Here is a 27,460-nt window from a genome sequence, read left to right on the forward strand (position 1 = left end):
ACTGTGCACACACTCCCTTGGCCCTCCCACTTGTACTCCGGAGTTAATCACCGTTCCTAGGCTAAGGTGAAGGGATAATGTGTAGACAATCTACAACTTATCTAGCTTCAAGCTCAGACTTTGCCTCAGAGCAGGAGACAGCAATTTAAACTGTTTACTGTATAAAGCTTACATTAAGAGAGGGCTGTACTCTTTCTTTAGTGCACTGGACCTAGAAGACCCAGGGTGATAAAGAAGCTATATATGTATATGCACATGGTACAACATTTTTGAAAAGTTAGTCCCCACACTTACCTAGCTCCCCTCTCCAGAGGCAGTGATGACTTTTCCGCTCCTCTTTCCCCATCCCTACCTCATCTCCTATTATTCCCCCCGCTTTCTCACTTCCATTCGGCTATACCAGCCCCAAGGCCTTTGGACTTGTTCCATTTACCTGGAATGTTCTTCTCCAGGGAAGAATCTATCTCTCTCTTCTCTTACTTTCTTCTGGTTTTTGCTCAAATGCCATCTTATCAGGGATGCGTTTCCTAAGCACCCTATATAAAATATCAAGCCATACCTACCCACCCCTCAACCTGCTTTATTTTCTCTCCTGCACTTATTACCACCTAACATTTATTTTATTTTGTCTCCCTCTAGTAGATATAAGATTCATGAAGAAAGGAATTTTTGATTAACTATTTCGCTGGTAGTAGATGGACAAATGAATTCAACAATGAATAACCAGTATGTGCCAAGTATTGTGCTAATATCTGGAAATACAGTAGTGAGCGAGACAGTCTGATCCTTACCTTAACAGTATCTGGAGGTGGCGGGGGGGGGGGTAAACAAACAAAAGAATGAAATAAATATTTACTATGTCCTAAGCACTTTCCATATATTTAATGCTCAAATCCACCATATAAGCTAGGTGCTATCACGATTTCCTGTCCACACATAAATTCCTAAGGCACAAGCCATATGGTTCTTAAGCGGCAGAGCCGGGAATCAAGCCAAGACATGCAGGCTCTGGAGTGTGTGCTCTTAAACAGGCAAATAAGCAAAAACAACACACTGTGTTAAATGTCACGGCAAAAGTAATTGAAGGTGCTCGGGTGGAAACAAGACAAGTACATCTATTTCAGTCTATGGGCAGTGAGGGGAATGCCAAGAAGTTTTCCTAAAACCTTTCCAGAACTGTCAGTCTGGAAATACAGGGGGATAGAGATTCAGTTTTGGACATAACTGAGTTTGAAGTGAAGTGAGTTCGGATGGTACTTTAGGAATCACTAGCAGAAAGATAACTGAAGTCATGGGATTGTGTGAGATTTCCTAAGAAAAGAGTGTCTAAAAGAAAAGAGAAGAGGGATCATTTAAGAGGTAAGAAGCTCAAAATGCCAGATGAAATGGCCAGAAAGGTAGATAAAACCTAAAACTAGAAACAAAGAATGCTTTAAGAATGAGGAAGTATCAAAACTGCTTGGTGAAAAGGGCACTGGGGAGTGTACATTGGACTTAGAAACAGAGGACAAGGTTCTCCACAGTCTGACCATTATCTACTTCTTCAAACTTCTCTCGGCCTAATCCCATACACACACCCTACTCTAACTCAGTGCTCTTCATCTAGGATAGCACTGCTCCCACCCCAGAGGGCATTTGGAAATGTATCAGGCAGAGGACCTACTAGCATTTAGTAGAGGGGGTCAGGGATATCCACAGTTCAATGAACAACTGCACTGCCCAAAATGCCACTAATGCCTCAGCTGGCAGACCCTTTGTCTAGCGGCAGTTTATGCAAAGTTCCCAATCTCCGGTGGCCTTCACCCCTAATGTTCCCATTCCTCCCTACCCCCTGCCATACCTTTAGCCTTTGTTCCTACTGTGTGGTCTCCTGCAATTCTGGTTTTGGAATCAGAAGTCAACAAATTCTGTAAATTTTTACATATCATATTTATTATAATATTCATGCATTTAAATTCTCAAATTCTGTAGTAGAGTGGAAAGAACATGTTTTGTGTTTTTTTTGGTTTGTTTGTTTGTTTAAGTTTTAGGCACTTTAAGCCTCAGCTTGCTGATCTGTTACACAGGGATGTTACTATCTACTGTATTAAAGATGACTGGGCTTAAAGTACCTAGCACAATGCCCGGCACTTGGCAGCTGCCCAATCAACATTAATTTCCCTTTCTATGATTACCCTCCCCTTGAATGATTACAGTCCACCCATGGTATCTGTTGGGGGCTGATTCCAGGACCCTGCCACCAAATACTGAAACCCGTGAATGCTTAAGCCCCTTATATAAAACGGCACAGTATCTGCATATAACCTACGTACATCTTCCCATATACTTTCAATCATCTCTAGATTACTTATAATACTTAATACAATGTAAATGTTACATAAATAGTTACAAATACAATGTGAACGCTATATAAATAGTTGGCAGCATGGCAAATTCAAGTTTTGCTTTTTAGAACTTTCTGGAATATTTTTATCCCCCAAGTATTTTCAGTCTGAGGTTTGCTGAATCTGCAGATGTGGAACCTTCAGATCCAGAGGGCTAACTGTATTCTACTCAGGAATTCATACAGACCTCACTGCTCTTCTCACTTGGCAGTGATCTTCTACCTCAAGTTGCTAATGGTTTTCTCCAGCTACCTGACTTGGGGCCGTCACACCTGCTGCCCAACATGCTCCATATCTAGGACCTAGGCTCTCAGGCAAAAGCTATAGATGGGCCACCATCTATCCTGCCCCTCCTCCATTTCAGAGCTATTTCTTTAAAGTTCCAGAAACAGCTATTTCTTTAAAGTTCCATTCTTCTTTCTCTACCTCTGATTAAATATCATTAAATAAAAGAGCTCACAATTAGGCACTATGTTATTCTGTATAAATAATGTATATACATTTTAGTTTTATGAAGTACAATATGCAGATATACTATATATATTTGACTAAATGCAGTGCTTGTGATCACTGCTATAAAAAGTAGTACAAAATGAGAGCTCCCTCATATAACAACATGCCTCCTAAAAAATTGCATTCAACTTAAGGCTCCTTCTCCAAAAATGTTGCTTTAGTCCAAGACCCAGGAATGTCTCTATGTGACCCATCTTTATAGTTGCACCATGAACCTCTTGAGGACAGAATATTTGTCTTTTCCATCTTTCCATGGAAAAGATCTTTCCATCTTTCCATGGAAAAGATCTTTCCATCTTTCCATATTTGTCTTTCCATCTTTCCATGGAAAAGACAAATCTTTCCATTTGTCTTTTCCATCTCCATATCTAACACAGTGGCCTCCTCATTAATAAATGTTTGCTATTTGATAATCAGAGAAAAAAAGACAAAAACATTCTCAACAGACATCAGTACTTTACCAAGGTCAGAAAGCCATCAAGGTAAGGATAGGTAACTGGAAGCCTCTGTAAGGAGAGAGGAACCTGCCTCTCAGATATGGAAGCAATTTATTCTATTAGGGAATTTTAATTTTGTAAACCACCTTAAATTCATATGGGAAGCATATAAGACATAAATGCCAAGTATTTCATTAGAGAAACTGAAAAGCTGCTACATGAGATGCCTTTTCCTAAGATTCAATCATGTTTCCTTTTTACAAGTGTTCCTCGATTTTTCTGATACTAAAATTTCTAAGTTTCCACCTATAAATTGATACTGAAGCATACGTCGGATTTGTTTTGCCTCTAAGAAAATAAATGAAAACAAAACAAAACAAAACTGTGGTAGTCATTAGTAATATTCAAAACTATTTCAGGTTCTCCCCCATCTTGGGCACACCGTAGGACTGCACTTTCCTAGGCCTTTAAGTGAGAGCATGTGACTTGCTTTTGGCCAATGAAATGTGAGTGCAATGGATGCGTCACTTTAAGAGCCAACACACTTTAAGCGCCCAGGTGGAAAAGTACACGTTGATGAAGATTTCCATCAGCCTGGACCCCCGAGTGACTATAGTTAGCAGACACACACCACGGCTACACAGCCTGAGTGAGAAATTAACCTTTCTGCTACTGAAAATTTGGAGTTATGTTATTACCTAGTCTACCTAGATTGATACAAACACCAAGTCTGGCAAAGGGTTTTCAATTGGGGATCAAGAAATTCTGTTTTTTATCTCAGAGCAGGCCAATCCTCTTTTGCATCATAAATAATAATAGCAAGAAGTGAATCTCAATTCCAGCCTTTTAGGGCACCTACACATCAGCAATCCAGGTGATACACAATTTGTTTTATCTGCAACACAACCAAGTAACATCATTGGTAATAAGCTTTGCTATCACTACAGTCTTGACAAACACTAGGTTTTATTGAAAAGGCCGGATAACAAACAGCTCTAAAGGTCAAATTTTGCTGTTCTGTGTACAGTATCATCCTAATACCCTAAACCAGTAATAAGGAACGATTAAACAAACCAAAAAGGTTCTCTGTAATTTCAAGTGGCAATCAATGAGACTGTACATTGAAGCAGTGCAAAGTTCAAGCGCAAAGGAAAGTGAGAGTGTATACTGTAGCAGATATTACGTATAGTTTGGAGCAGTCTGAGCTTTTCTTTCCTTTTTTTAAAACAAAGTATAGCAATGTTAGAAATTTAAGAAATCATTATTGCTAATCTCTGAGCTGTCCTGAGGGAATAAGATACTGGCCTCTGAAAAATATTCTGCTACAAAATTCTTCTCAAGTCTCAGCAGAGAAGGGCTTGGAATGCGATGGGACAAAAGGCAGGCCTCGGCTCCCCTCCACTTTCTCGGGAGCATTCAGAGAGAAACACAGGTAGCTAGAGACGGTTAGACATGCCAACTATCACCTTTCACAAGAACTAAAACTCAAACAGAATGTCTTGTTCTTTTAGGCCCAAACAGCTCCTCCCTCCTCACTAAAAACACACAAAACGTGTGTCCTTTACTCTTCCTCCATTCTCTGAAACAGAAATCAGGGTATCTGCTTCAAACATCACTGGGGTGTGGAGGGCATTAATGAGCTTTCTTATCACAACCTCTGTTCCCAGAAGGGACACTTAACAAGCACCATCATTTATTTATGATCCTTTCATCTTAGGTCTCAACAGTTCATTTCAATTTTGAGCCCTCAGCATTTTCCCATTTCAGCAGCTTATACTTAGCAGAGATTTAAATTCCATACTACAGGGTTTCTTGGGCTCAGACCTGCTCCAAAGCATACGTTCCAAATCTCCTGAGACAGCCCATTGCAGATTGAAATCTATAAAAAGGCTGGATGAATTCCCTTGACACAGGCACTAAACCATGACTCTGATGACCAAATCTTGAAAGCCCAATTGAGTTCCAAATCCAGCTTTGCTGTTGAGGCACTGGTAGAACAGAATGTTAGGCTACTCACGTGACTGTCTTTGAACAAAACTCAATTCACCAAAATCAACACCAATACCCACCTCAGCCATGAAATTGAGCTGTGTTTGGGGGATTTCTGAAAACAGAAGGGAACCAACTGCCCCAGGCAAGATAAGCTCCAAATGGCACAGTCTGGAGAGTTGAGGACTATGCCAGAGCCTATGAAATCAAACTTTATTCCAACCTGCAGCATTTTAAATCATGAAGAAGCTTATGAGGCTAGAGACATGAGAACTCTTTAGTGACACTCACCTGTAGACAGCTCACTCAGTAAAAGGGGCCATGCTACTAGATCCAGGGAGGGAGACAAGGGCAAACACAAAGAAAAGAACAGTCTAGTCAAGTAGGGAAAACATACAAACTCACATAAACTAAGGTACATAAGGTCAGAAATAGCACTACATATTGTCCACAGAGATGATGACAGGCCAGGGTAACCAGGACAAGCTTTAGGGTGGTAGGATTTGAGCTGAGCTTGAATGACAGACTGGATTACAAAGAGATGTTGAAAGGCAATTCAGGCAGAGGCTCTGAAGCACGAATTACAAAGAGATGAAGACTGGTCCACTCTGGCTAGAGCAGAAGGTATCTGGCTAGAAATAATGGTAAGTGAGGACAAGACAGAATAGGGACAAACTGTGAACAGCCTTGAATGCCTGGCCAGGGGGTCAAAGCTTGATAATGGGGGACCAAAACAGGTCTGTGATCAAGGGACCTAGTCTAAAGGGTGCTTTGGAAAATGAATCTAATTCCAGTGTGCAGGATCAACAAGAATGAAGAGAAAACAAGGTTAGAAAACCCAACAGACACAACTGAAATCAAGAGACACCATAAATGAAGACAGTGGCTCTCCTTGACTCATAATTGAAACTAGGATTATAAAATTTATATATATATAAAGGACATTACTGGGTCAAATGGGGAAAATTAAATATGAACTATATATTGGATAACAGTATATATTAATGTTAAATTTCCTGAATGTTATGTTGTGGTTAATAATTAATTATGCTGTAATTAAGTATATTAGAGAATTATGCACAACATATTATATAAGACAATGTCTTTGTTCTTAGGAGAGGTCTGCTGAAGTATTTAGGGTTGAAAAGTTATGATGTCTGCAACTAACTCTCAAATGGTTCAGGAAAAAAGTATGTATCTAGAGAGATATAAAAGCAAGTGTGACCAATGTCAATAACTAGTGAATCTAAACACAAGATATAAGAAGGACTCTATGGAAAGAAGCACAGGTTTTAGTGACTGACTGGCTGTTGGGGGCAAGGAAGAAGGAGGAAAGGTTTTGCGTGTACATGACACAGAATACTGGTAGCACCACCGGAAAAGGGAAGCTAAGGGAAGAAACAGTTTTCAGGAGACATGTGCTGAATCTGGCTACGGATAAGAAGTGGCAAGAAGAAACAAGATACTAGAATGAAATGAGAAAGAAATGTCTTCGAGCAGTTGGGAAAAATAAGACTCAGGCCACACATCAGGACTAGAAATACCAATTCACGAACTACCTAAGTGGATAATAGTTTAAGTATGAGAAACAGATGAGATCTAAGATAGAAGCAGGACAGGGAAAAGAGTGAAGTGAGAGATGACTGACATCATAATTTACTGGTAGAAGGTGGGAAGAGAATAAGAGAACCAGGAGGGTTCTATGTGACAGAAACAAAGGTAGGAAAAGGATTAAGGCAGTGCTTCATGGAATGATCAACGGCATCAAATACTGCAGAAACACTAAAGAAGGTGAAGATTGGCAAATAGAATTAGGAAATAATCAGTGAATTTGGGGTAGAAGTGAAAACCAGGCTATAGGCTCCAGAAAAGGAACAGACGAAGTAGAAATGCAAGACTGGGTATAAATCACTCACACATGAGGAGGTTTACCTTAAATGAAATGGAAATGAAACGACAGTTAAAAGGAGCACTAGAAGCATGGGGAGAGCTGTATTCTGTAAGAGATTGGGACAATCTGGCGAAATTTGTAGTTATAGGAGAAGGAGCAAATAAAGACACCTCGGAGACGAGTTGAAGAACCGAGATTATGCTGCATATTAGGGAGAGATAGGAAGAGGACTTAGTTCTAGAAATGGAATGGAATAAACCTTCCTTTAAGACAGGAAGAAAGGGTGAGTGAAGAGGTGAAGAGAGCAGCGGTAATAAAAAGAGGACATTGACAAAAATAATTTAGAAGCTGAGAAAGAAATCTCAAGATTAGAAAAAAATTGCCAGGGCAGCAGGAATTGAGTCATTTCTGGACCTTACACAGGCCTGCTACTCCAGCCACAACTGCTTAGGGGAATGGGGCAGCTATCCATGACAACCCAACGCAGAGTGTAACCGCCTGATGGGAATTCCTGACTTAAGGTGGAGACTAATTAAGAAGGACTGCGTTCAAGGTGACATTCCTCCTGTATTATGACTGGTCCTTTGCCTATATGAGTAAAAGACCATTTTCTACTATCAATAGAAGATATGCCTGAATTAGCAACTGCTCTACATGAGGGCAAAGGTAAGCTTGAAATCCCACTGAAAGAAAGTCCGCTGTTGGAAGACACCTTTAGACATTCTACAGGCGAGTACAGTGAGATTTGGTCCTTGCATCATCACTTTTCAAAAACCTTAGGAGATATGGACAGCAATTTCCTGACGTCATAGAGCAACTAAAAATAAACAGTTCTATAAACTGTAAAAGAAATGTGCAGCAGCAGCAAAACACTTCATAGAACTCATCTGAAGATAAGACATATGAGAAAGAACAATATTTTTATGGCCTTTTATTTCCTTTAAAAGACACGTGCAATAAAATAGTTGGGACTGGAATTACTTTACTGCTTTAGCAGGTATCCTCACAAATATTTAAAGAACAATATTAGAATGATAAGGCAAAAAATCATGATTACCCCAGGAGATGGAGAAAAAGCTTTTGATACATTTTAACACCCTTTCATGACTAAAAACTCTTCGCAACTAGAAAAAGAAGAAACTTCCTTTAACTTGATAAAGAATATTTACCCAAAAACTTGCTATACTTCAAATACTATATATACAGCAAATACTGACAAGATGAAGACTTCGCTTTGAAATTATGAACAAAATGAGATGCCCACTATCACCACTTCTATTCAGCATTACACTGGAGTTCCTAGTCAGTAAAGCAAGAAACAGAAAGAAAGCTACAGGATTGAAAAGAAATGGGCAAAATGTTTACAGATAAAATATCAGAATTAGTAAGTGTTTAACACAATCTCTGAATTCAACATCAACTTGCAGAAATAAAGTGATGGATATATTATATAGCAACAATAAACAAAAAATGAATATTTAAAACATCATTACATAAAAAAACAGGTATCTAGGAATAAATTTAATAAAAGATATGTAAAACCTCTATGGGAAAAATTGTAAAAGTTCACTGAGAAACCTCAAAGAAGACCTGAAGAAATGGCTATACCATAACATGGATAAAACTTGATATTGTAAAAGTGTAAATTCTCCTGAAATGTTTTATAGATTCAATGCAATTCCAATCAAAATCCCAACAGGTGTGCGTGTGTGTGCATGTGCGCATGTGTAACTTACAAATTGACCCTAAATTGCACAGGACCAAGCTCAACTTCCCATAGGACCCGCAACTGCCTCCTCCAGGTGTATCATCCTATAGGCCCCCCAAGTTTTCAGGTGTTAGGCATCTGGCATCCTGAGACAACTTCTAGAGACAGCTGGCACCCAAATAACAGACTACCTGGTATCCAGGCAGTTTGTCTATCTCCTCACTGGTAAGTCTGCTCCTGCAGTTGTCTGATAAATACAGAGGGCAGGGCTTCCCTGGTGGTGCAGTGGTTGGGAGTCTGCCTGCCAATGCAGGGGACACGGGTTCGAGCCCTGGTCTGGGAGGATCCCACGTGCCACAGAGCAACTAAGCCCATGCGCCACAACTACTGAAGCCCGCGTGCCTGGAGCCCGTGCTCCTCAACGGGAGAGGCCACCGTGATGAGAGGCCCGCACACTGTAACGAAGAGTAGCCCCTGCTCACCTCAACTGGAGAAAGACCACGTGCAGCAATGAACACCCGATGCAGCCAAAAATAAAAAAAAATTTAAATAAAAAAGAATATAGAGTTTCTTTTAAAAAAAAAAAAAGAAAGGGCATTGGGAGAAGGGGGCGGGAAGCCACTCTACCAGAGACAGGCCCTGACACACCTTGCCATGGTGACAATGGGAGGATGGGAAACCTGTGCCTCCTCTTCTCTTGCTTGGGAATTCCCAAGCAAAGCCTATCCCTTAATCCATGAGCTGAGAATGGCTTGGTAAGCAACAGGTGGCATCCCCAAAGGAATCCACTTTGAAACCAGGTGTTAACCCCAAGGTTAACACCTTGTATTTCACAATTTTAAAAAAATTGTTTTAAAATAATAATAGGGCCTATAGAAAGCATTCCTCTGTTCCCTCCATATTCTCAAGTCTCTTTAAGTCTTAACTTTTTTTCCCCACTAGTACAGAAGGAAACTAGAGCTATGGCTCTCCTTGACAGAAATTACCAGATAGCAGCACCTTTAACAACTGACAAGCCTAAAACCACTCTAATTGCCTGCAAAGAGGAGGTTGAGAGGTCTCTGAAGTTTCTAAAGTCCTTTCATATGAAAAGGGAGAGTAACCACCTCAAAAGTATCAGTCAGTCCCGGAAGTCTTGTGAGGCTATCAGGGAGCCCCAAGTCAAGTATCTATAAAAGGAATGGGGTTCTGTGATTCTCTTGCACCAAGCTGCTCAGGGAGCCACACAGCCAAGCCACATGTTGAGAGAGAAAACTGTACTCCATTCCAACACCCATTGCATTAGCCCAGAAAATGCTATCTGAGAACCCTGGGAGAGTTAACTGAGACTGAAGATCCTACTGGAAAATGAAAGTGCTCTAGATGGCAATGATGGATCTAAAAATAACCTATCTTGTCATGATGAAAACAGATTAATAAAGGATCACGGCATAGCAATGGGTAGTAGTCTCCTAAACATCATTATCTCCCTCTAAGGGCCATGGATCATTGTGACAATAATCAGTGGAAGAAAAACCAGGACCAAGCAAACCTAAGATGCACCAACCTCCACCAATGAACAGCACTGGGTAGAGCATGTGCCCAGCTGGATAAAATAAATGTGGCAGCTCCTATCCCCTTGCTGGCTATCTCCCATATCTAATTTGGCACATGAGGACATAAGCCATGTCACAGTTATGGTAGCAACACAAAACTGAAAACGTGTACTTCGGACCACTTCAGTTCTGCCTGGCAGGCTTCCCTACAGAGTATCACCTGACCTCAAACTATGTTACTGATGTCTTAGTCACTATATTACTCTTTAGAAAAAGGGTACATTTTACTAGCTAAGTTCAAAACCATGATGTGTTTATTTCAAAGCTTCACTGTCACTGGACTATGCCTGAGAAACTCATTTCAAAATCAATACAAAACTATTTGTCTCACCATTGGCCTGGTAGCCATCATTGCCCTAAACCAAGAAGTCCGTCTGTGAAAACATGAACATAATATAGGCCCAGTAATTATCCTGTGTGTGTTAAAACTGGTAACAAATCTCAGCAAAATACTCCCAAAACTATTAAACTTATGTTATTAAGTTTAATAACTTAGGTTCTAGGACTATCCCTAGAGTAAAAAAACCAAAAGAAAGAACATGAAGGTGTACAGATGGCTAGAGATGTCCAAAGTTCTTAGTTTCCTAGTAACCCTGGTTTGGGAGAGAAGGTTACCTTATCCATATGGAAGATCAAATCCAATTCACAAACATTTTCAAAACACTTATCCAGAGTCTCCACAAAAACCTAGGAAACAAGGAGAAATAGATACACAAGTCACATCTTCATAAATGTCACATCTGAAAGTAAAGGGGGCAGTCAAGATACTATTTACCTTATGATAAATCTCAAACCCCCGCCCCCCCCCCCAAAAAAAACCCACCGCAAACCTCCCAGCACTAGCTGATCACCCTACTTATCCCAATTTGAAGGGGACAATTGAGGACAGGACAATCTTGTTTTCAGTATAGCAATACAACCAGCAGACACATGAGGCTTTCTTTCCCCCTTTATAAGATGCCAGCTGATATAAAAGAATAACGATCAATAAGAATCTGTTCCCCTTGTAACAGGACACAATTGGAAACATTGGTGGTTATATTATCAAGGCTTTGACTGGAATGTCATATTTGAGAATGATGTGCATGGAATCAGATATGACCTGAGAGCTTTAAGGAACTAAAGTTGACTTTATGAAGCCAATGTTAATAAAAATGTTTTGGAAAAAAAAAAAAAAAAAAGAATAACGAAGTAACAGCTACTTATAATACTATGTCCTTTCCCCAAGCCTCCACATATACATGTAAAAACATTTTTCATTATCATGGTGCTAATATAGCTCTGTCCTGCTAATTTCAATGAACATTAACTTCAAAACACTTTTCCATGAATCAACTTAATTAACATGCTTACGATTTTAATTTACTTTAAATATAACATTTAAACAGAAAATTTATATACAAATTTATAATTTGTATATTATAAATACTTTATAATTAAGCTATAAGGGTATAGCTTAATGAATTTTCAGAATGAGCATATCATGTAACCACCATCCAAATATTGAAATGGAGCACTACCAGTTCCCTAGAAGCCCCCTTCATGCCCCCTCAGACCGTATCCTCTCCAAAGGTAACCACCATCCTGACTCCTACCATCACAGTTTAGTTTTGCCTGTCCTTGAATTTACATAGAAGGCGTCATACATCATGTACTCTTTTCGTTTGGCTTCTTTCACTCAACAATGTTTGTGAATTCTTCCATGTTGTTGCATGTCATAAAATCTTGTACATATTCACTGCTGTATAGTATTTCATTCTTGAATTTATTTATCCATTCTCCTATAGACATTTGAGTTTTTTGTTTTTGACTGGGTACAAATTGATATAAATGGAAACTATACTTCCAACCACTCTGGAAAACTATTTGACATTATTTACTAATACTCCGTGATCCAGCAATTCTACTCCTAGGTACATACTCAAAAGAAATGCATACAAATGTATGCCAAAAAACACATATAATAATTTCATAATAGCATTATTTATAACCCTATACATTTTTAACAATGACTGAAAATCCACTGTAAGGATAACATACATAAATATGGGTTTTCAGTCACTGTACTGGGCAGTGAGCCCTTAGAATCCGGCAACTCAAGTCCTTCAGTTTGAGGAAATTTCATCAAATAATTTTGTTAAGAATTTCCTCCCTTCCATATTCCTCATCTTTCTTTTTTTGGAGCTGTTTATACTGGGGTATTCGACCTCCCATTTTCTTATCTTTTCTGTCTCATTTTCCTCTCATGTTTTTAATTTTTAAGAGATCATTCTGCTCTGTGTTTCCTGTTTATGAGCCCATTTTTGTTTGTCTTCCTTTATATTTCTCTGTGGCTTAGAGATAGGGAGCTGTTTGCTTTATTGTTAAAATGAGTTGAATTTTACTGTTGGTTTTAGTCTCCATTTTCCATGTCAGAGCCTTTCCTCAGATGTCTGATTATCCTTGTTTTTTATTCATAAGAATTAAAGGCTGATTGGAAGCTCTGTAATAATGGCTATTTGCTGGGAATCCTACCCTCCACCACGGCCCTGGGCTTTTAAATTTCATTTTCCTTAGATTGGTCAGATTTCCCAGAGGAATTTTACAATCTCCTGCCTAAAGAGTAAAAGACTAGCTGTCAGAAATTTGGGAGCTGAGTGGCAGGAAAAGGGTTGGAAAGTTAGTATACAACATTCACAAGGCATATGTTCACTTAATCCCCCCGACTTGTACCATCGACTATGTCTAGAATTGGAGAAAGGACTCAGGGATCTAACTGGTTCTCAGCTTTCCTTGACCACTCCACACCCACACCACAGTGAGACTCTGTACAGCTAGCTTTGTGCCTTTTGAGGGTTCCACAGTGTGTAGCAGGTTGGCTGTCAGCTTTCTCTACTGCTGGCCTGGGGTGTGACCTCCTTGGACCAGCCAAGTGAATACCAGGCATTCATACTCTTCCCTTCTTTCAAACAATTCCTTGCTACTGTCTTCTCTCCTGTTCTCTCTGTCCTTGTGGGTATGTATGTTCTTTTAAAATTCATGTTCTATAGTTTTAAAGGAAGAAAATGAACTTAGAAGTGTGGGAGCTCCCAAGAGGACTTTTTAAAACATGAAACTGACAAAATCTAAAATTCTTAAGAAAATAAAATGTGAAAGAATACCAAGAACACTTGGACAAACAATGATAATAAGAAATGACTGGTCTTACTAGGTATCAAAATTCATTGTAAAGCTTTGGTAATTAAAGGAGTGTAATACTAAGATAGAAATGAAAGTATGGATCAGTGGGACAGAATATAAAATACTGAAACATACATGTTTATAAGAAAACAATTTTTTTTTCTGGATGGGATAAATCATTTTCATTACTATCAAAGGCATAAACACGAGTTGGAAATTTGTTAAAAGGTCAAAGTTCATTAAAAAAAACCTACTGTAAATTAAGGTAATGTAGATTAAAATGATGTAGATTAAAATGCATCATCTGTCTCTTAAATAAAGTAATACTTCCCATAAAAAGCAAAGGGGAGCTTTTGCCTTAATGCTGAATAACGCTGGTTCTAGAATCCTGTGCAAGTCTGAGCAAAAATGCATTCTCTGAAAATTGTTTTCCACTTATTGTGAATGTCAATAGATCAAGTTCAAAGACAAGGCATGATTAAAAACTGCCACTGTCTTAAATTCTACAGGCTATGAATTTCAGATAAGTTTCACCAAAAAGTCACAGCTGACAAAACCAGTGAAGCACAGGGACACAGCACAGACACTTTGGGTTTTGAAGTTTGAGAAAATTGAAGTAGAAAGTTGATTTTGTGCGGAATACTTTTACATGCTCTAGGAAGACCCAGAATCACGACAGCTGTAGCAGTCTGTGAAAAAGTCACTATAGCCTGCTGTCACCAAGTTGCCTCCATATCTGTAGCTCCCATACCGGGTGCCAGCATTCATGTAGCCTCCAATGGTTGGCACCACCAAATCCTCTTCCTCTCCCTCTATTGCAGATGTCCCCTCCTCTGCCCTGCCCTGGTAGGTCTGGGAGTAGAGGCACTTCATTTTGCATGGAGCCTCCCATGCCAAGAAAATACAATTTTTGATAAAGATGGGAAAATTGATGGGAAAAAGATGATCTAGACAATAAATAGTGTCAGGACAAATGGCTATCCTTTGGGGTAAAAAATATTGTACCTGGGCTTCCCTGGTAGTGCAGTGGTTGAAAGCCGACCTGCCGATTCAGGGGACACAGGTTCGTGTCCCGGTCCGGGAAGGTCCCACATGCCGCAGAGCAGCTGGGCCCATGAGCCATGGCCGCTGAGCCTGCGCATCCGGAGCCTGTGCTCCACAACGGGAGAGGCCACAACAGTGAGAGGCCCGCGTACCGCAAAAAAAATATATATATATAGTACCTATCTCAATACAGATATATAAATACCTTAAAGATATTGAGCTAAATGTAAAAAAAACAAAAAAAACTAACAAAGCAATGGCAGATCCATTTTATGCCATCTGGGTCTCTCTTGGAAATGATTTAGTCATTCTGTGGGATGCTTCTGGTTAGCTGACACTGTTCAAAGCAGCAAGTGGAGATGCTGCCTAGCACCAGGACACGTGAGGAGAAGCAGCCCATATTTCTCAGCAGCACTGTGCCAAGGGGCTGTTTTCATTAAAGAGGGTTAATGAAATTAAGATTGGTGTATTAGGGGCTTCCCTGGTGGCGCAGTGGTTGAGAGTCCGCCTGCCGATGCAGGGGACACGGGTTCGTGTCCTGGTCCGGGAAGATCCCACATGCCGCAGAGCGGCTGGGCCCATGAGCCATGGCCGCTGAGCCTGTGTGTCCAGAGCCTGTGCTCCGCAACAGGAGAGGCCACAGCAGTGAGAGGCCCACGTACCGCAAAAAAAAAAAGATTGGTGTATTAGTCTGCTTGGGCTGCCACAACAAAATACCACATGGTAGTAACTAAGTCTGTGTGGCTTAAACAACAGACATTTTCTCACAGTGTTGGAGGTTAGAAGTCCTAGATCAAGGTTTGGCAGGAGCAGTTTCTCCTCCTGGCTTGCAGACAGCTGCCTTCTCCCTGTGTCCTTGAATGGCCTCTCCTTGGTTTGTGCATGTGGAAAGAAAGAGATCTCTGGTGTCTCTTCCTCTTCATAATTATAAGAACACCAGCTGCATGAGACCAGAATCCCACCCTTAGGCCTAGTTTAACTTACTTCCTTAAAGGCCCCGTCTCCAAATACAGTCACATCGGGGGTTAAAGGCTTCAACATACAAATTTTGGGGGGACACAATTTAGTCCATAACAATTGGGTTCTCAGTAGGCTAGTGATCCAGAATAAGATGGAATAGCTCCAGAAAAGACATCCCCAGATAGAGATCAAAATGAACAGTCAGATGTATCTGTTTCTCCTAAAGCTTTCTCAAAACATCATTATTCAAGATCATAATCAAGGTCAAGAGAAAGGAAACAAAAGTCACATAATGTAGGAAGAAACCGCAGGAGCCAGAACATAATAAGCAAACAGCATGCTAATGCATGAAGGGACTGAAACGAAGGTGCTACAGACTCAGATGGCAAAATAACATGACATGAATCTAAAACTAAATTAAGAAACAAATCTGGGGAATAAAATGACAAGGAACATTCTTCTCACAAAGGAAAAGAGCAACTAAATTCATCTGCAAATGGTGAGAACAGACACAAATACAAAGAATGAAAGTCACCAAGAGGCAAAAGTCATTCAACATCTAAGTCTCATAAAAGGCATCACCTTAGTAGAAGCAAGGAATGGAAAAGGTCTTGATCCTACAAGGTTGGAAAGGGCAGACAAATTACAAGAAAAGGAAATGGTGTAAAAACAAAAACAAGAAGAAACAGCTGCAGCTACTGGAGATTCTGTTCTCAATGTTGCTGCCCTGTTGCCATCAAGAACACAAGTAACTCCTCAGGTAGCTACAGAGGCTCAAAGGGCAGCCCCACAAGCTAAACCTTTGGCAGAGATCAGAATAGCCACATTTAGCTATTATAACACAGCAGCTGTGACTCCAATGAAATTCGCTGAACAGAAATAAAAAGGAAAACACTGGATATAGTTCAGCTGATGAAGAAAGTTACAAGACTCTGAAGCAACAGGAAGTACTATGTGGAAATCTAGATGCTCAGTATGAAAAGATCATAAACTCATACACAAAGAGGAGTAGGATTGGGTCTCACTCTTCAACGCGAGGAATGGATACAGGTTGAAAAAGATCACACATTTAAAGTATGGGAGGGACTTCCCTGGTGGTCCAGTGGTTAAGACTCCATGCTTCCACTGTAGTGGGCATGGGTTTGATCCCTGGTTGGGGAACTAAGATCCCGCATGCTACAAGGCGCGGCCAAAAAAAAAAAAAGTATGGGACTTACAGAGTTCTTGTTCTGAAGTCAGGTCCTTGTGCACCAAACAGCTAGCATTCTAATTTGCATGGATGTCATGCTGACTTTAGTATATTGAAAAATGATTTTTACCACAAAAAAGAAATGATAATTTTGTGACATGATAAAAGATGTTAGCTTGATATGGTGGTAATCATTTTGCAATATATATCAAGTCAATACACTATACATCTTAACTTTACACAATGTTATGTGTTATACATCAATTATACCTTGATAAAGCTGGGGGAAAAAAGAAAAACATCATTTTTTGTAACTATTAAATCAATGATACTGGTGTTAGTGTTGTAATCAGGTTAAATCTACTTCTATCAAACTTGATAGGTGGGGACTTCCCTGGTGGTGCAGTGGTTAAGAATCCAACTGCCAATGCCGGGGACATGGGTTTGATCCCTGGTCCGGGAAGATCCCACATGCCATGGAGCAACTAAGCCCTTGCACCACAGCTACTGAGCCTGCGCTCTAGCGTCTGCAAGCCACAACTACTGAGCCTGCGCACCACAACTACTGAAGCCCGCGTGCCCTAGAGCCCACATGTCACAACTACTGAGCCCACATGCCACAACTACCAAGCCTGCGTGCTTCAACTACTGAATCCTGCACACCTAGAGCCCGTGCTCCGCAACGAGAAGCACGCGCACAGCAACAAAGAGTAGTCCCTGCTCACCACAACTAGAGAAAGCCCACGCGCAGCAACGAAGACCCCGCGCAGCCAAAAATAAATAAAATTTTAAAAAACAAACTTGATAGGACAATATTTTTTAGCTCATGAATTCTACTTTTCAAATATATAAAAGCTGCACATGGGATAAAATCTCACACAAATTTTTTTGCATCCACTGTCTTGTGTACCTTTGTTAACTTTTTACAGTTATTTTCATCTCTTGAAACATGAAAGAAATGTTATGTAGATTTCTTTAGACAATCTGGCCAATGTGCTACATAATCAAGCACAAATAAGCTGGGTGGCGATAATAATAAAAATGGTTTTCTCAAAAAAAAAAAAAGCAATGGCAATACTGGAGAATATTTTTATATACCTTCAAGCTACAAGAAGAAAGACAAGCAAACCTAACTATATAAAGTTAAAAGACAAATGGACTAGGAGAAAATATCTGCAATAAATATAACAGAAAAGGATTAGTATCCATAAAGTTAGGAAAAAAACAAACGCTTACAAATGAATAAAACAAATGAGCCGGACTTCCCTGGTGGCGCAGTCATTAAGAATCTGCCTGCCAATGCAGGGGATACTGGTTTGAGCCCTGGTCCGGGAAGATCGCACATGCCATGGAACAACTGAGCCCATGCGCTACAACTGAAGATCCCACATGCCATGGAGCAACTAAGCCCGTGCGCCACAACTACTGAGCCTGCGCCTCACAATTACTGAGCCCACGTGCCTAGAGCCCATGCTCCACAACAAGAGAAGCCACCGCAATGGGAAGCCCACACACCACAACGAAGAGTAGCCCCTGCTCGCCGCAACTAGAGAAAGGCCGCGCACAGCAACAAAGACCCAATGCAGCCAAAAAATTTAAAAATAAATAAATAAATAAATAGATTTAAAAAAACAAAAACAAATGAGCCATTAGAAAAGTGGACAAATGCTATGGTCAGACATTTTCAAATACAAAATGACTGGTAAACAGTAAAAGATATGTGGCCTCACTAGTATTCAAGCATGCTAGGGAAAACAACAAATTTCTATTTTTTCACCCATAAGACGGCAAACATTTGAAAATATCCTTAATATTTAAAGCTGGTAAGGTTATGGGGAAATAGGACTTTGGGGAGAGGCAATTAGGCACTATCTAACAATTTAAAAAGCACACATCTTTAATTAAAGCAGCAATTCCAATTTTAGGAATCTATCCTAAAGAAACTAACACACGTGCATACAGATGCATGTGCAAGGATATCATTGCACAATAATTTGCAATAGGAAGAAACTGGGAGAAACCTGAATGCCCACAGGTAGGGTACTGAATAAAAGATTATAAATAAAAGACTATGATATATTAATATTGTGGAAAATCATGCATCACTAAAAAGCATATATGAAGTGGAAAAAGCACCAAGACTTCTAAGTGATTAAAAAAGCAAGTTGCGGAACTATGTATGTAGTGAGATTACTTTTTACTTAAAAATTAAATAATGTATGTGACATGTGTGTGTGTGTCTGTGTGTGTACATGCATTAAAAGGCTTAATAGTGGCTACCTCTAGAAAGAGGAGTGGTATATGAGAGGGGAATGAATGCTAAGGGGGAGGACTTCTCCATTATACTTAATATATTTACTTAATATATTTAATGACCTATATGGGAAAAGAATCTAAAGAGTAGATAATATGTATATGTATAACTGATTCACTTTGCTGTACAGCAGAAACTAACACAACATTGTAAATCAACTATACTCCAATAAAAATTAATAATAAAAAAAAGGAATGGAATACTGATACATGCTAAAGGAATGGAATACTGATACATGCTACAACAATAGATGGATATTGAAACTATTATGCTAAAGAAGCCAGTCTTCTGTGGTCCTTCTGTGGTCCAGAAGGACCACATATTATACAAATCTATTTTTATGAAATGTCCATAATAGGCAAAACTATAGATACAGGAAGTAAATTAATGGTTGCCTAGGGCTGGAGTTAGGAGGCAGTTGGAGGGAAATGGGAAGTGACTATAATGAGTAAGAGGTTTCTTTTTGGGGTGATGAAAATGTTCTAAAGTTGGTTGTGATGATGGCTATACAACTCTGTGAATATACTAAAATCCACTCAATTACACACTTCAAATGGATAAACTGTATGGTATGTGAATTATATCCCAATAAAACTGTTTTTAAAAAAAAACCTTACTTTTTTAAATAAAAAGAATATATCCAGGTACTACTTGTATAATTTAAAAAACCCAAAACAATGTACTTGAAATTCCAAAAAGGGGCCTACATTTATACAGAAATTTAAGTTAAACTAGAAGTAGCAAAACAATGGGAGACTGAATAATTTGAAGAAACTGGAACATGATACAGAGAAAAAGAAACTCAGTTCCATATCTCAGAATATACTGAAATAAATCTTGTGTGTGTTAAAAAGATTTAAATAATCTTTGTGCTAAAAACTTATTAAAACATTTTTTAATTGAAAACAAATGATTTGGAATTTTGTCCCAATTGGAAGATAAACTTATGACTAGTGAAGAAGTAGAGGAGATAAACATAAAGTGGATAGTTTCAACTATGCTGAAGTGCAAATAATGAAGAGCGTAAAGTAAGAATTAGAGGGACGGCTGTATAATGGTAAAGAAATATTTGTGAATATAATGATGAATAAAAGCTTAATATCCTGGGCTTCCCTGGTGGCGCAGTGGTTGGGAGTCCACCTGCTGATGCCGGAGACATGGGTTCGTGCCCCGGTCCGGGAGGATCCCACATGCCGCTGAGTGGCTGGGCCCGTGAGCCATGGCCGCTGAGCCTGCGCTCCGCAACGGGAGAGGCCACAACAGTGAGAGGCCTGCGTACCGCAAAAAAAAAAAAAGCTTAATATCCTAAAACTCCAGAATAAACCATGGGATATTAGGACCTTTTTTGAAAAACAAAACAAAACAAAACTGTAATGTAAGATTTGAAAGGAATGAATAATGCAAGGAAATGCTACTTTAAATTCACTTCTAATTAAAATCCAACAGGGACTTTTGGGACCTTTACAAATTATTCAAAAATGTATAAGGATGAATAAATGGTTATAACTATTGGAGAATATTCTGAAAAAGAACCGCACCCAAGGGGAATAACCCTTACTGGGATATGAACCTATATTAACAACAAGTAAAACAGTGCAAAATTAACACAGAAAGAGAAACATAACTCAGTGGAACAAAGTGAAGAGTAAACACTAAATAGCGAGTGATTACTGTGCACTAGGCATACACGGGTGTACTCTGGGGATACCTCAGTCAGCAAGTCACATTCTTGTCTGGGTTATGTTCTGGGTGTGAGAAGAATGAGGCAGATAAACAAGATCTTTTCCATTGTCACACATGCTCTGAAGGAAGTAAATAGGATGATGTGATGGGGGTTACTTCAAACAGAGTGTCAAGAAAGTCCCTCTGAGGATTAACATTTGAGCTGAGTCATGAATGAAGAAGCCAGTCTTTTGAAGAGCTGAAGAGGGAAACACCTGGGAAAAATCACTCCCGTGGATAGAACAGGTGCAAAGGCCCTGAAGCAAAAATGTACTTGGACCTGAGGAGCAGAAAGGCGGCTGGAATGGCTACAGTGAAGGTGACAGTGTATATGGTGAGATCGGACAGAGAGAGACAAAGGAGCCAGACCATGTCGGGCCTTGCAGGTTGTGATAGGGAGTTTGGGTTTTACTCTAAACTTAACATATTATACATTAAGGTTTCTTCAACAAGGGGAGGTATAAATGGATTATTCACATTTAATAGAATCGTTTAGAAAAAAGTTAGTTTTAAAATAAACAAAAATATACAAAGAATTACTTTTTCATTGACTATAAGACAAACCATTATTTTTGTATTAACAAAGAAAAAAATGCTGTCAATTGTAACTGTAAGATATCATCTACTGTAATATACATCCTCATGTTAGTTATTAAAGTGTGAAAAAAATGTGTATCTTACAATAGATGAAATATAATATTATAAACCAGGAACTAGACTTAACAGGACAAATGTTTCAATTATATTACAAAAGGTTTACATGAAAAAGAACATTGTAAATTCACACATGGGGGGTTCCCTGGTGGCGCAGTGGTTGAGAGTCCGCCTGCCGATGCAGGGGACACGGGTTCGTGCCCCGGTCCAGGAAGATGCCACATGCCACGGAGCGGCTAGGCCCGTGAGCCATGGCTGCTGAGCCTGTGCGTCTGGAACCTGTGCTCCGCAACGGAACAGCCCACAACAGTGAGAGGCCCATGTACCGCAAAAAAAATAATAATAATAAATAATAAATTCACACATGGGAAAAGTTGGCATGATTAATAAAAATAAAAATTCAGACATTTCTGAGGTACCACTCACCTCCAAGTAGAAATTAAAAATGACGTATTTCAATGCTGGAGTTAGGAAGAAACATAAACTCATATACTTCAGGAAGCATTATAAATTAATATAACCTTCCCGAATATCTATCTAGCAACATGAATTATAATTAGAAATATTAATCCCTTGACCCAGGAATTTCATTGGGGTGTGAAGAGACACAACAGTTGGCATAAAGACTTACAGCAGTTATATTTGGGTTAATTAAAAAAAAGGAAAATGAAAACAATCAAACTAATAAAAAAAAGGAAAATGGAAACAATCAAACCATCTAGTATCTGTTCTACTGCTCTGCCACCTGGATCAGCTGAGAATACTCATTTTACCCATCCCCCACTGAAATGTTCTGCTTTGATTTACTCTTGAAATACAGAGGTTATGAAAAGGTGAGAAGCAGAAAATGCACAGTGGTCCATTCCTCCTGTCCATGTTCCTCCAAGACAGCCAAAGGCTAATGCCCCAACTACGGTGAGCTCTAAGTTTCCCCAGAATCACTCACATGAGCTTGCCCTCAGACTTCCTCAGAAAGGCCTCTTGTAAAACCCTCAGGGATACTGAAGTCAGATGGTGACACTGTTCAGCTTATCTTCTTGCGGGAGCTTTCATCTAGTAGTGGCAAATTATCCTTTCCTTACACAACTACTTACACTCAGTTTTTCCAAACTAACAAAGTATCATTTAGGGAATATACATCACATGATAAAACTATAAAGAGAAGCAAAGCAATGATCAACTTAAAAGTCTGAAGAAAGGGACTTCCCTGGTAGTCCAGTGGTAAAGAATCCACCTTGCAATGCAAGGGATGCAGGTTCGATCCCTGGTTGGGGAACTAAGATCCCACATGCTATGGGGCAACCAAACCCATGTGCCACAACTACTGAGCTCGAGTGCCTCAACGAGAGAACCCACGTGCTGCAAAAACTACAAAGCCCACTCACTCTGGAGCCCACACGCCAAAACTAGAGAGAGAAAACCCACACACCACAAGTAGAGAGAAGCCCGTGAGCCGCAATGAAGACCCAACACAGCCAAAAAAAAAGAAAAATAAAAGAAGGAAAATAAATAAATAAAGTCTTTAAAAAGTCTGAAGAAGGATGCAATGAACAAGGGGGACGGAACTGAGGAGGGACATACGGGGGCTTTGAGGTACTAGCAATGTACTATTTCTTAATCTGGGTGAGAGTTTCATTTTATTGGCATTCCTCAAACTGCACAGGCATGTTTTCCGTAGTTTTTGTATATACGTTTCACAATAAAAATTATTTAAAAAACAGCAATAATCTTATTGGGATTCTGATTGGGTTTTCAGTAATTTATAAGCTGGAAGTACAGCTGACACTTGACCAACACAGGTTTGAATAGTGCGGGTCCACTTACACTCAGATTTTTTTCAATAGTAAACACTATAGTACTATACAATCCCCAGTTGGTTGAATCTGAAGACGCAGAACCACGGATATGGAGGAACCGTGTACACGGAGGAACTGGGTATACAGGAGGGCCTACTGTAAATTATATAGGGATTTTCGACAGCACGGTGGGTCAGCACTTCTAACCCCTGTGTTGTTCAAGGGTCAACTGTACTGACAGTTTTAAAAGTTTTTTCCACAGGCAAAGCGTATGTTTTATTCATTTATTTTGCTCTTTTATCATATTTTCAGTAGAATTTTAAAGTTTTCTTCATATAGATCTTACACATTTTTTACATTTATTCTTGGGTATCTTAAGGAAGGTTTTCCTACTGTGAATGGGCCCCTTTTAAATATTATATTTTCTAACTTATTATTGCTAAGGGAAAGCTATTAGTTTTTATACATTAAACTTGTATCCAGTCCCTTACTGAACTATATTGCTCATTCTAATTGTTTTCCAGTTGATTGTTTTGGAATTTCTAGGTAGATAATAATTTCATCTGCAACCATTATATATTCTGAAGCCTAGTGAAGCCAGTCACTCATTACTGCCCTTCTTCCCTCAGAACATACTTCTGCATTTCTTGGCCATTCACTTTTCCTCATAAACTTTCTCTTTACCAAGTTCTATACAATCTCCTGGATTGGGACTTCCCTGGCAGTCCAGTGGTTGAGACTCCGTGCTTCCACTGGAGGGGGCACGGGTTGGATCCCTGGTTGGGGAACTAAGATCCTGCATGCCATGTCGCATGGCCAAAAAAAAATTTTTTAAAAAAAAGATCTTCTGGATTTATACTTGGTTCCCCATTTAATCTATTGATTACTACTGTCATCTTTGCTCAACTCTTCCCAATAAGGGGCTTATAGCTCCACTGATTTCAAGTATTCCTTTATGTTTTTCCTTTAAAATTTTACAATTGTAGGGACTTCGCTGGTGGTCCAGTGGCTAAGACTCCATGCTCCCAATGCAGGGGGCCTGGGTTCGATGACTGGTCAGGAAACTAGATCCCACATGCACCAACTAAAGATCCCACGTGCTGCAACTAAGACCCAATGCAGCCAAATAAATAAATAAATAAACAAAGATTTTATAATTTTATTGGAATCAATATCAAGTATTCCATACTAAGTTAATTTCTAAACACTAAATATCCTTTGTCACTACTGTAAGTGAAATTTCTTTAATTATGAATTTCCTAGCTGTTTTCACAAAAAATAGGAAATTCAATTTTGACGAACTGATCTCATATTCTGCCATGTTGCTCATATCATTCATTACTTGCCACAATCTCCCCCCCCTTTTTTTTAAGGTTTACTAGGTACATAATCAGGCTCTCTTACAGTAATAACTTACCTCTCTCCTCCTTTACTATGTTACTTCTTCATTTCTTTTTTAATCACTCATTACAAATGTTTGCTCAAATTAGAATAACAGTAAGAGACACCTTGTTTTCATAAATGCCTGTAGATTTCTCCCCTGAGATAACACTGGCTCTGGCTCTTGGTTTTAAAACTAAAATTGGCTGTTTCTGGGTGACTGGGGGAGAAGAGAAGAAAGATGTTTTCCACTGTATACTCTTGGTATTCCTTTTGAATTTTGAACCACATAAGTGTATTATTTCTTCAACAATAAATAGTTTATACTGAATAAAGAAAACATGCACTAAATAATCAAGTAAAAATGCTTCCTATTCCAATTTAAGAGTATTTCAGAAACATAATTTGGGTAATCATTTCTCTCCGCACGTACTGATGAAATTATATTAGTTATATTTTTCTTACTGTTGTAATAGAGACTCTAAGAATATGTCATTGTTAAACTGACTTGTATCCTTGGAATAAAGATTATTTGGACACAATAAATAATTCTTCTAGTATGCAGTATTCCTGAGAAAGAATTTTAGAGCTAGAAAGAACACCTAGTATACTTATAAATAAACACACATACACACACACACACACACACACACAGAGCCAAAACATAAAACAAAAACCCTAACGCCAACAAAACTTAAATGATTTAAGACCATGCTGCTTGCTAACAGGAGAGTCCAAAACAAGAGCCAGGTCTCATGACTCCTTGGTTCAACTGATTATTCGCTAAGATTTTATTTAATAATTCTGTCCAATAAAAATATGCAATATCAGGGACCTCCCTGGTGGTGCAGTGGTTAAGAATCTGCCTGCCAATGCAGGGTACACAGATTCAATCCCTGGTCCAGGAAGATCCCACATGCTGCAGAGTAACTAAGCCTGTGCACCACAACTACTGAGCCTGTGCTCCAGCCCGCGAGCCACAACTACTGAGCCCACGTGCCGCAACTACCGAAGCCCGCGCACCTAGAGCCTGTGCTCCGCAGCAAGAGAAGCCACTGCAATGAGAAGCCTGCGCACAGCAACAAGGAGTAGCCCCCGCTCTCCGCAACTAGAGAAAGCCTGCGCACAGCAACGAAAACCCAACGCAGCCAAAAATAAAATAAATTTTTTTTTTAAATGCAGTATCTGACTCACATTTTCTTTGTGAGAAGCTTTTGGATCATAACCAATTTACTCCATAAAATACACTTAAGCAGTATGATTTTTTAGTCTGAGTCTAAAAAATAACTTACATAATAGAGGTCTTACTGTACTAAAATCTACTGAGTCTATTAGGGAGTCAGTTTTTCATTTTACCTTTCTTATTTCATCCTGATATTGGATTCAGTGTCTTTGGATATTTATTTTTTGAGGTCAGCTATTTCAAATATATTGGCATTATAACTATGTATATCATCCGCTAAAACATTTTAATGTTTTCTACTTCTGACTTTTATCCTCTTTATATTAGGATAATTATTTACTGATTTTATTGTCTTCTCAATGATGAAAACTCTTAGTTCCTATTATTTTTACCTTTTCTTTATCTATCTTCCCAAATCCAGTGCATGCTAAGTATTTAATAAATGTCCACAACATTATAAAGTTACACTTCTCGTTTTGTCTTGTTAATATGCATTTCTCTTTTGTCTTGAAGTGCATCTCCTCTAATAACTGCATCTCAATTTTAAAATTACCACTATATATTTTACCTTTATTTTCTAATACACTTATTATATGCACATTTCTATAGCATTCTACAGTGTATAATAATATAAAGTACATTGTCACAACTGAATTCTACAACCTAGTATTTCGGGTTTTTTTAGTTGAAATACAGTTGACATACAACATTATGTTAGTTTCAGATATACTACATAGTGATTTGCATACATTATCATACAATCACCAAGGTAAGTCTAGCAACCAACTCTTTCAAAACAAAGTTATTAAAATATTATTGACTATATTTCTTAAGCCGTATATTATATCTTTGTGGCTCATTTATTTTATAACTGGAGGTTTGTACCTCTTAATCCCCTTCACCTATTTTGCCCTCCACCTCCATCCCCCCTTCCCTCTGGCAACCACCCATTTGTTCTCTGTACCTGTAAGTCTGTTCCATTTTTACAATCTAGTAGTTCTATATCAGATGGTGGATCCATGATTCAAACCCAGGTTTTCTGATTCTAGATCTTGAGCTCTTTCTGTTATGCCACATTGACTCTCAATGTCCAATCGAAGTCAGGTGTTAAGAAAGCATTTAAAGGGACTTCCCTGGTGGTGCAGTGGTTAAGAATCCGCCTGCCAATGCAGGGGACATGGGTTCAATCCCTGGTCTGGGAAGATCCCACATGCTGCAGAGCAACTAAGTCCGTCCACCACAACTACTGAGCCTGAGCACTAGAGCCCACACGCCACAACTACTGAGCCCACGTGCCACAACTACTGAAGCCCATGCACTCTAGGGCCTGCGTGCCGCAACTACTGAGCCTGCATGCTGCAAATACTAAAGCCCGCGCACTGCAACTACTGAAGCCTGCATGCCTAGAGCCCATGCTCTGCAACAAAAGAAGCCACTGCAATGAGAAGCCCACTCATAAAAGTAGCCCCCACTCACCGCAACTAGAGAAAGCCCACAGGCAGCAACAAAGACCCAATGCAGCCAAAAAAAAAAAGCATTTAA

The 27,460-nt window shown here is 39.3% G+C and overlaps 1 protein-coding gene across 6 annotated transcripts in view; it reads right to left on the reverse strand.

Moving 5' to 3' along the window:
- The window catches only part of AP3S2 (adaptor related protein complex 3 subunit sigma 2), a 62,997-nt gene that overhangs the window by 22,692 nt on the left and 12,845 nt on the right, over positions 1-27,460 (reverse strand). For all 6 annotated transcript variants that reach the window (XR_012330286.1, XM_004312926.4, XM_073801410.1 and 3 more), the window contains one exon: positions 11,133-11,204. Coding sequence is in view for 5 of the 6 variants with exons in the window: in XM_004312926.4 (XP_004312974.1) it covers positions 11,133-11,204 (72 nt within the window). In the remaining variant the exon portion in view is untranslated. The remainder of the gene's footprint in view (positions 1-11,132; positions 11,205-27,460) is intronic.

Source organism: Tursiops truncatus, chromosome 2, assembly GCF_011762595.2.
Source record: "Tursiops truncatus isolate mTurTru1 chromosome 2, mTurTru1.mat.Y, whole genome shotgun sequence".
Lineage (NCBI taxonomy): Eukaryota > Metazoa > Chordata > Mammalia > Artiodactyla > Delphinidae > Tursiops > Tursiops truncatus.